This window comes from Scomber scombrus, chromosome 20 (genome assembly GCF_963691925.1).
Source record: "Scomber scombrus chromosome 20, fScoSco1.1, whole genome shotgun sequence".
In the NCBI taxonomy this organism is placed as follows: Eukaryota; Metazoa; Chordata; class Actinopteri; order Scombriformes; family Scombridae; genus Scomber; species Scomber scombrus.
Window position 1 is genome coordinate 9,351,571 of NC_084989.1, and position 11,138 is coordinate 9,362,708.

Here is an 11,138-nt window from a genome sequence, read left to right on the forward strand (position 1 = left end):
CCAACAAGTTCTGTTTTTTTTTTTTTTGTTCTGCCCTTTTGCCCTTTAGTGCTTTACTAGGGAGATAAAGAGAGAAGTAACAGCTCCTTTGTGTTGAGAGATGAAGTCATCAGTAAATCCTGATGATAACCTTATCTTACTGACCCTTGACCTCGCCCTCACCAGGCAGTGGGCTAAATTTTGCCTTTATTCAGCTGCGGGAAGGGAGAGGAGCACAGTTAGTGAAGTGGACGGATCTTAAAGAGTTTCAATCCAGGAGCACGGCAGAGGGCCTCCCATGTGGAGCGCTGCCCCTCTCGCTCTCAGAAGTCAATGGGAAGGTCTCCTCTAATTGGCGCTTCCGTCGTGGGTTACCTGCTGCGGCCTCATCACTGCGTCTAACTTTGACTGCACTCAGGTTTGATCAGAGAGGAACCTGACTGTGAGACCACACTAGCATTTTGAGACATTATGAGCCACACAAGAGCAGAGAGAGAAATGACTGACACTGTCAATGTATATTTTAGAGCTGGAATCATTTTTGATCTTAAATCCTTTTAACTTTTACTTTCACGACTGAATTTTATTGAGCAAAGTATATTTAAATTTTTATGTTGCCATCTGAATGTTTCAAAAAATATATATTAATGATCAAAATACTACCTTAATGTTTTACTTTCACCATTCAAACCCATTTAGAAGTTTGAATGTTTGCATTAGAGTATTTTGTAATAAATAAAGTCCTCATTTGTATCCATTCAAGGTACAATGACCTTCCATTCATAGTAACCGTGGCAACATCGCAAAAAATAGAATTTAGAACTATTTTTCCAGCTGCATCTTTTGTGGGCAAAGCTTGATTATTTACACCTCAAAAATAAATGCATCTGTCTAATGGTTTCACATCTGAAAACCACATTCCAACTGAATGTTAACATAAGGGAGAGAGCACAAGGGCTTCTTTTAATGGCAGCCCACACCATAAACTGCCCCGTCTAGTCACAAGGCTCGCTCAAATGACTCCGAGCTGTTTTTTTCCTTCACACAACACTTTCCACAAACACAAAGTGAGCTGTCTTAAGCGTCGCTTTATCAAACAATAGCTGTTTTCTTGCTGGCCTGTGTGCAAAAAAACAAATTCTTGAGAGATTATGAAAAGTACACACTGAATAATTTGCAAAGAAGTCAGGGGTCATGAGCTGCGTATCCCTTTGATTTATTGGCACAGGATGAGCATCATGGTGACATCATATAAAACCACTGCAGCTTTAAGCGAAAGACATGAAAGAGGCAGATGAAAGACCCTTTTCACAGCAGACATTTTGACTTGTCAAAGCAGGAAAAGCACAGGTGTAAATAATAACATAAATGATGGCTTCGTTCCATTAAGTGTCCCGGTAATGTTATTACTTCCACCTGTGATTTCCCTGCCTTGATAACGTAACTGAAACGGAAGAAACTTAAACAGAAGACAGTGAAGAACTGCCAGCAAACACTGACGCAAAGACAAAAACATCCAGTATTACATGAAGTTGTTACAGTCTAGTTTGTAAACGTGTTTGACTGCAAAAGCAAAGCAATGAAAATCTGAAAACTGTACCGCCTATGATCAATAAGTTATATTTATTCCTCTAGTCTTCCCTAATTTTTCTTTTTCTTTCCCTTTTCTTGTATTTGTATTGATATGTTCATAAAGATTCTGCCACCACAGCCATGACGTGGCCCGATGACGGTGCTAATAGCAAAACATCCAGCCAGCAGCAGTAAGGCATTCGGAGGCACGGATCATTGTTCACGTCACAAAAAGATCCCTCGGCCTCTGGGTGCTCTTTTCTTTCTCTGTGAGCCTCCCTCCCTCCCTCGCTCGCTCGCTGCCTTCCTCCGTCCTTCTCTCTCCAGTAGCCCCCGTGGGAGTGTGAGGGTTGAAATGACACACAGTGGCTGACTGTCGCCCAGGGGCCTGGGTTCTGGCCTTGGCTGGCTGGATCTGTGTGGCAGCTGGTGAGCCCGCTGCCCTCTCCGTGGCCTGCAGCATCAACAGTGGTGGTAGTGGGACTGATTGGAGCCTCACTCTGATCTCTGACTCTGGGGCTGACGCTCAACTGCTCACTGCTGCCCACACGACTGGTGGTGAGGAAGTGGGACAGAGAGCGGGGATGTAATCAGGATCGCGCACACACAGAAAACTAAACTGTCCAATGAAATGTCAGAGAGTTGTATGTGAAAAAAGATTAAAATCCTATGAAAAAAAAAAAAAAAGAAAGCCCAAAACAATATGATAGGGATGAAAGGCTTTATGCAACAGGGCAGGGAGATGGCAGTAGTGGCAGAACAATGTGGACTCAGCAGTGACTGTGGTCATTATAGGGTCATGATGCTGAATTAGCAACCACATTTATTTTTTAAAACTATTGTGAGGAAATGCATTGATACGGCATGAAGGATGCTGCTTCTCCTAAGGACATAATGCACTGCACTGTCAGCTAAGTAACATCCCAGCGAGGCCTCTTAAATCCTGTAATACTAATCATCCTGTGTTCAAGGCTCAAATTAAACAAAGAATTACCATTTATGGACCATTTATAAATAAAAACACCCTTTAAAAAAAATAATTGAGCTAGCAGCACTTGTTTTTCGCTTCACTACAACCTGTACAGCCTTCACTCAGAAAACAACTACACATATGTAGACTTCCAAAACTCCCTTCAAAAATTACTAAACACACACACAAAAAAAACATAAAACATGAATATAACTGTCACTTAGAATTGCTCCCTGGTCTTTTTAGAAAGGTTAAGACACCAAACTTCTTATAAATAGTGTTAGTTTAATTGAGGGGTTATGATGACAGATGATGATTCCTTCTTCCTCCTGTTCCCAGCCCTTGTCAACAGTGAATGGTATTGAGCAATATTATTTAAAACAATGGTATTTCTGACAAAAAAAGGACAAAAATCCAATGAGAAAATAAAGGTTGAGCTAAAAACACTCAAATAACCGAAATAATGGTGAGGCATTTAACTGGGACAGAACATAAAGGCAGGAATTACGATCCATAACAGGAATAAAAAAGGAGCTCTTGAAGGGAAGTGACTGTGTGGAAACATCCTCAAATGGTAAAGATGGTGATGTGATATTATTTGAGTCAGGCTGGGTCAGGTGGGGTGGGGTCGGGTCTCAGTGGTGTCTGCTGGTGTAGATTCTGTTCCTGAGCACAACTATTGGAGGGAGGTGGTGTCGGACACCGGGATAGTGCTGGATGTGGTCGAACCATCGCGTCACATTCACGTACTGCTCCTTTTCCTGAACGGCCAAGTCCACCTAGGTGAGAGAAAAAGAGACAGGGAAATTATTAGATACTGAATGTTGATACTGGTAAATCCAATTAATATTTTATAGAGCACATAGCTATGTGAAAAACTGAAGGTATCTTATTTTTAGCATTTTTATGTAAATCTCATCCAGTGTTACCAGTATGCTGTTGTTTTTTATTGCTGTTACACAAATGTTAATTGTGTTAACATTTTGATTTCTGTTTTTTGTTAAATACTGAATACTTTGACCTCTTCATGCCTCTGATAATAACTCATGCTCACACTGAAACCTGTGACAAGGAGTCACAAGTAAACAATATAGAGCTGCAACTATTCTGATAATTAAATAATAGTTTTTCATTTTAAAAGAAATACATTTCCAAATTCTGATTCCAACTTCTCAACACAACTTCTGGCCAGAGCAACACATTTTTAAAAACATCAACTCGGGAAACAGTGATCAACAATTTTCATCATTTTTTGAACATTTTATGAACCAAAATCAATTCATTGAGAAATGAATCTAAAGATAATAAATAAAACTATTAATTGCAGTCCTATAAACAATGCTGAATTTAATGGGTCTCACAAGCTAATAACTGATATCACAACCAATAAATTAATCAATTATACTGTAACCTCGGAGCTGATGACCCCAATGACTCCACAGAATAAGTCTCCACAGTAAAGACCCTGTATGGGCCGACATGGTGCATAATGGGAAGATCAGAAATAGACTATGGACTAAAAGTTATTGAAGCAGTCTTGGAATGGACATTTTGTATTAAACAAGTTTGTGTTAAACAGATACATTTTCTCACAACTATGACAACAAATGGATTCTAGCCAAATGTGCTTGGAGGAGAAATCTATCAGACGCTTGTTGTTTCATCATCTAATTAATTGGAAAGTGGAAATCCCCCACGCAGGCAACAATCCAGCCTAAAACCATTGGAGCGTCAGTCAGGTTTAATGTTTGTGTAATGTTGTCTTCCATGAATTGAACATCAGGACAGGCTGTGGTTAAGGGTTGGGTTATCTGACCCCTTGTCCCCGAGGTTAAAAACCACACTGATTGCAAACCAAAGTGACGCTCCTCTGCCTGGTGGCGGGGGCGACCTTCCATCTCCGCCACAACCACTGACATCTCTCAACATGTGACCCCCCCCCCCCCCCCTCCTTCCATCTCATTCCGTCTTTCTCATCTCTGAACTCACTCTTATCTTTTTTTTTTTTAATCACGGGAGGCGTAACAAACTTACTTGTCCTGGTCTGAGGCTAAAGACATCACTTTGTGCCACATCACTATTTCTCTGAAGTGAAGTGAGAATGTGTTTATAACCCGTGTGTTTATTGCCAACTTGTTCTCAGTACCCTTTGGCCATATGACTGGTCTCATAGTGTCTTATGCACTGTGACGAATTGCTTATTGAAGTTGTGGTTTGACTGAAGTGGGCGCTGATATGGAGGGAAAGGAATGGATGAAGAGATGAGTGGAAAGATGGGCGGATGAGAACTGAGTAAATGGTGTTGAGACATAGCAAATCAGCACAATTTACCTTGAATATGCAATCCTGGGAAACTTCTGAAAACTACATATTAATTCAGGCAAGGCGTACTTTCAGCAAAATGTTTTAGATAAAAGATAAAAGAGTACTTCACTGGAATACAATTGTTTAAGAGAAATGCATAGATGATGTACCAGTAACCCTGACCCAAACCTTAGCCTCACATGTCCCAATGTTTTACCTTAAAACCAACAAATAACTCAAATCCACATCATTACATGTACTGAAATTTCTTTTCACTGTCTTGAAACTCTGCAGATTCATCAGTAATTTAGTTATATTATCTGTAAATGACAGAAAAGGTAACTTACTATCTTTGGATGAATTCCATTGTACACGAGCGCATCAGCTAAGGTGAAGTGGTTGCCAGCCAGGTACACCTTGTCTTGCAGGTAGAGGTTGAGGTCCTGTAAGAGAAAATTCCAACATTATAAGCACTAATGCTAATGAGGTCACTACTTATGATAATTTATGCATTATGGAAAGCATTTCTGTGTAAACACACTTGTCTTCACATGACAGAGGAATACATTATACATCAGGGAAGAAAATAGCATGTATAAGAATCACTAATGAAGTTTCCTTTTGTAGAAGTAAAGTGAATATTCAGCCCTGTCAAAGAAGAATTATACATGTATGTAAAAATGTTAAGTGTTTATAATATTTCCACTGTCTAAAAGGAGACTAGAGGCCTAAAGTGTGGCATGACAGCAGGTTCGTTAACCTATATATCTGTGGGTGCGTGAGGTACATGAGTCTGGAAGCTGGCTAGCGTGTGTGTCTTTGTGCTGTGCTATGTGGATAGGAATAATATGTAACCTGAGGGGGTATGGCATCTCTACCCATGACTGGCGACTTAGCACAGATGCCGTACAAAACAGGCTATTTGTTTACTCTGCTACCAAATGACTGCAACTCTCGCTTGCAAATCTAATGAAGCTGTCCTAAACTTGGGCAGCGTGATGTGTATTTCTCAGTCCATGTCTGTGTGTGCAAAGTCGTGCATGGAAGTGCTGGTCCCAGGGGAAGAGACCATCTTTAGCACTTGTACATTGTGCGAAGGGAACACTCCGCGCACACGGAGCATCTTGGGGGCAAATGGAGTTATTGTGCGGCAAGAGTGGGTGATGCCAAACAAGGCATGAAGACTGCAGACTTCCTCCCCTTCCACAATCAGATCCCTGCTTTTCTTAGCCTACAGCCATGGAGCTGAAGCCCAGTCGAGCATCAGAGGAGAGGCAGCGCTCCTGCTACCCCTATCCAGCACATGGAGCTCCAATCCTAGGTTCATCTCTACCTGCCCCCACCCTGACTATGCACTCACATTATTAGCACATTTCAATAAAAATAACAGTGGCATAGTCTGTAGCAGAATTTAGACAAAGTGCCTTTGTACTACGACAGAGAACAAACACTTTCAAAAAGGCAGTTTTTCTTCCCTTTTGGATAGGTCACATACAGGCTAGAAAACGACAGCTGTTCCTTTCTACATTAGACAGCAATGGAGCCAATAAAAGTACTGCATGTGATTCTTTTAAAATTATTACAGTGCTTTGCATATTTTTGTGCCAATTTATTTTCCTACATTTCTGTAGCTACTATTGTGTGTCTACTACTGTTGTCATCATCACAGTACAAAGAGCATTTTCTGTCATATTTGATCCAAATACTACCTTCTTTAATTCAACGTCTCAACACAGATGTTTTTGATTAAGATCAATAATGCAGTGCATGAAGTTCAGGATGTCAGTGCTCTCTGTTGACCGAAGACAAAGTAGGAAGTGACTCAGATGTAATTAGTTGTATGCTTGTGCATGTGCTTCATAAAGCCACTGATAGTAACTTCTGAGGCAGCAGGAAGTCACTCAGTACTGGCCTAATTGGTTTAAGGTGGAGTGACAGACCTACCCTAATATTCGGCTAACTGTGGGTTCCGGACCAAAATGTTTTGGGGTGTTTATCGTCACATTACATGAGTGACATGATACTTGCCTCAGAAAAAGGTCTCAGCTTTAAAAACTATGAATTTCCTATTTGCGTCCTGGGGTGAAAAAGTTGAACAACTCCTGCATTTGACAGTTTTTATCTCTGGATAATTTAATGGGAGATGACTGGTGTGCTTGAAAGACGAGTGTTAAGGACGCTGCTAAAGCAGCAGGACAGGACAGGGGGCCACCGGGCACCAGAGCTGAGCTGCTCAGGGCGACTTCCTTCTGTAAGTGGCACCATTAAAATATTTAAGAGGCCTGGCTGGTGCACAGCATGACTCCTCGGCCATGCCACAACAGTGTGTCACGCTGAGAAGTGCGCATACACACACACACACACACACATAAACACACAGACACACATAAACACTTCATGCTGACAGGACAGTGCCAAGAGGCGCCTCGCGTCCAGCAGACCAGTGGCTGGCGATCCATTTCACGCTGACTGGCGTCAGGCACATTAAAGCATTTTTCTCTGTCTGTGGGGCCATGTCACTGAAGGGCCATACATCAGTCTGTATTCCCGTCGCTTGTGCCTTAACAAGTCAGACAAACACACACACACACACACAGAGTGCAGCCTATCTTGCGGACAGAGAAAAGGAATGTGAGTGAAACAGAAACGTTGTGGCGCCTCTCGAAGGTAGGGAATGATTTCATGGTTCTGCAGAAATATTGTCATTACAAATATTAAATGAACTGTTGAATTCTGATGAATATATTCTGCTTAAAAATCAAAACTAATACTATGCAGGCCATTTATTTATTTAAAAAAATCCAAAATCTTATTTTCTTTCCATTGTTCTTCAAACGTTAGGTTAAATACCAAAAAAAGGAACAAGTTAAAGGTGAAACCTACACCTACAGCTGTATTTAAATCTAGCAGTGAGAGACAATCAGAATAACATTTACGGCAAAACAGGAGGAACATGAGCAGATTTGTTGCTTCTCATTCTCTACCTTCAGGATGGTTTTTACATCCTCCTTGGTGCAGACGTCCAGCTTACTGACTCTGTACTCCAGCCACTGCTGCACCACAGCTCTGTTCTCTGCAGAGTCCCCCAGCAGCTCTGGGCGCTGGGCCTGCTTCACTAGATGACAGGCTACGGTCACCAGGCCAACCAGTGGAGGACCATTATTATTCTGTAGCACAGGTACCTAAGGGGAGTGACACACATTGACAAGGCAAAAAAGTAAATACCACATCATTTTATTCACCTTTAGACACATTACCAGCTTCTAAATTTATTCAACACCTTCTTGAGTCAATGATGCTGAAGTTAGCTTCTGATTCAGGGTTTAGGGAAAAGTTAAAGCTAACATAAATATTGATATTTTGTGGCAGAGTCTCAGTTTTTTCATCACATGCATTTATGAAAGAGTTAAACATATAGCCAAAGCCTTAATGTTGTTTAAACCCACATTCAGATTTGTGAAACCTTTATTTTGCTTATGAAATATGAATAAAGGGCTATTTCACTGTTCTTTCCCCATCCAGACCGAAAGAGCTCAAGTCCAGATAAAAACACCCACTACATTTAGAATTGTCAAGTCTGAACTAGATTAACAAGGAGACTCCAGAAACTCATTAAAACACAGTTTCAGAAGTCCTTACTCTATTTGTGAAAAATGAAAAAAGGGGAAAAGTGAGAGAAAAACAACGATTTTGTATTTAAAAGAAATAATACAAGAGTGGGAAGAGAAAATTATCTATAAAGATATTTTGTTATTTTATTTCAAAAGGTAAAAATAACTTTACTACGTTTTAAAGTGAAAAAGGGGACCTCTACATGGCTACAATCAATGAAAGAGGCGTAGAAACATGCTGTGAATTTCTAGCCGCAAGATGAACTTTCCCCTGAACCCCGAATCGGAGGCGAACTTCAGTATCGTCTTGAGCTATACCCCTCTCCCTTCTCCTTTTACCCTCGGTCCAGTAATTTAGACAGTGACAGCTCACTCCCCCTCCCTCTACCTCTACCTCTGTGGACGGGCATGCGCAAAGCATGGAGCTATTTCTATTGTGCTGACATGTGGAAATAAGAAAAATGGCGACAAGCGTGGCTGCATAACGGATTAATAAGATCACTTAAGACTAGAAGACTATCAAATTATAACACAAGGTATAAGCCAAGAAAACTTCCCGGCGTTATAGTATCAAAACACATGACATAGCTTGTTAGCATAGCTAGCTACTATGAGCTAATTTGCCTTATTTAACTAGCTTCCATTTGTATCAAATAGCGGTTTGAAGCTGGCAGTGAACACCATTACATTCCGGTCCTGTCACCTTTTTATCCCCCTGTGTACTGTACTTGTTCGGCTTTTTCAGTCCTAAATATTTCTCCAGCGACGATAGCTCCCTCAACGCCATGTTTCTGACTGAGACGGGCAGTAAAACGTGCGTCTGATCTGATTGGGTAAAATTCTTTAGTCCCGCCCATCGGAGTTTGACAGACGGGAGAGCTAACTAATAATAACAAAGTATTGGAGCCCGTCATTATATTGCATCAGTGAATGATACTTATAGAGCCACTGTGGAGTAAATTGACACGATTAATTGCTTATCATATCTTCTCTCTCTTTACCATACTATGGAAAAAATATATTGTTTTGATTCAGTATATGATATAACAAGAATCTCTCAGTCCCATTTAAGTAATTTTGCCTACTATTTATTCATTTATTTATTTCACAAATCCAAACTTTCAGAGTTAAATGTCCATATCAAACAAAAATGTCTTTAATATCGGAATGTACAAAAAAACAAAACAAAACAAACATACAATCAAACAAACAAACAAACAAACAAAACACTGTTAAAACATATGACCACTCTAAGTGTTGCAAGTTATTTATATAATTATTTACTTTTTATTTACAACCCCCTGGTGTATTTGTGATTGTACACTGAAGCTGTGTACACAAGGTGCTGTACCTTTGTTGTATACTATATTAAGATTAAAATCTTAAAATACAATATGAATTCAACAGTGATATACAGGCTATATATATTTTACAGCCAGGTTTAACTCGACAAGTAAGTACAATAAAATTATAAACCATATAAACAGAGGCTTGGGACAAAATTATGGAGAATAGTTAGTCTTAAAGATTGCAATGAATGGCAGATCAATGATTACACTGATTGCTATACATGACTATGAGGAGTATTAAACATTTGTAGTCATTTGTTTGGATTCTGAATATATAAATCTGTTTGTATGTTTGATCACATGCCAAAATAAATCCAATCTACCGTTTTCTTTAATTTGGGTTACTAATCCACAGACAAACACAGACTATCATTACAATATGCTTATATTGGATTTGAGTATATCACAGTATTCCCTATAGGTGGGCTCAACTTCATCTCTTCCAATTACCCAGCATTCTGTGCTGAACTGATCAAAAGCTGTTATGCAGTCCTGCCAGTTCCTAGTCTGTTTTCACAGAATTTCTCGTGAGGATTTGTTGTTAAATGGAATCAACATGACAGTGGATGGTATGGAGTCCTGCAGCAAACTTTCCCCACTCTGTCTGTCTATGTCTCCAGTGTGTCCCAGCTTTGACATTGAGTGTGTCATGTCTGTTTGCATTTGTACTGTGCCTCTACGATTTCCCCATAATGAAATGTCACCTGTCAGTCAAAACTGGGCTTATTAACTATATACTGTCCTGGTGTTTGCGCGAGTGTGCACTTGTGTATGTATGTTTGACACCATAGAGAGTGACAGCTGGGCTGGGGTGTCACTCTACAAGCTCTCTTTTCATCCCCAGCGGTCCGTCTTTGTAACAGCTCACCTGGATGACGAGGCTCGAGGTCATACTGGCGACTGCAGCAATACAAATAACATTCATATCTCTTCTCTGGACATTCATTGACTTTATTCAGGCTGCAAATAGACAAAGAGATGCAGAGTAGGAGAGACAAGGACTGCTGTGTCTTCTAACTGTAATTTATGAGGACTACATTTTCTTACACAAGCTGTGCAATGATATAAATATTCAAATCCTTTATTTTAGGAAAAGTAACAAAACCACAATATGAAAACACTCCATTACTAGTGATTTAAGATTTCAATATTTTACTCAAGAAAAAGTACATGAAAATACTTCTCATGCATTTTTGGCTATCAATATTTTATTGATTTGACTACATTCATTAAACACACTGCAGGTGCAGCAAGGCAATATCACATTAATAATTTTATTTTGTTGGTTTATGATTTCAAAATACTTTTGGGTGAAATATTTGTGTTCCATGAGTCATTCTCCGGTCATTTTCT

The 11,138-nt window shown here is 40.0% G+C and overlaps 1 protein-coding gene across 1 annotated transcript; it reads right to left on the reverse strand.

Annotated features, from left to right (window-relative positions):
- Positions 1-1,171: 1,171 nt before the first annotated feature.
- Positions 1,172-9,223, reverse strand: eef1e1 (eukaryotic translation elongation factor 1 epsilon 1). Its single transcript, XM_062441900.1, has 4 exons — positions 9,140-9,223; positions 7,810-8,007; positions 5,173-5,268; positions 1,172-3,300 (listed from the first exon to the last, which is right to left on the reverse strand). Exons 1-4 carry the CDS (start codon positions 9,221-9,223, stop codon positions 3,157-3,159), a joined length of 522 nt encoding a protein of 173 aa, XP_062297884.1. The 3' UTR covers positions 1,172-3,156.
- Positions 9,224-11,138: the final 1,915 nt, after the last annotated feature.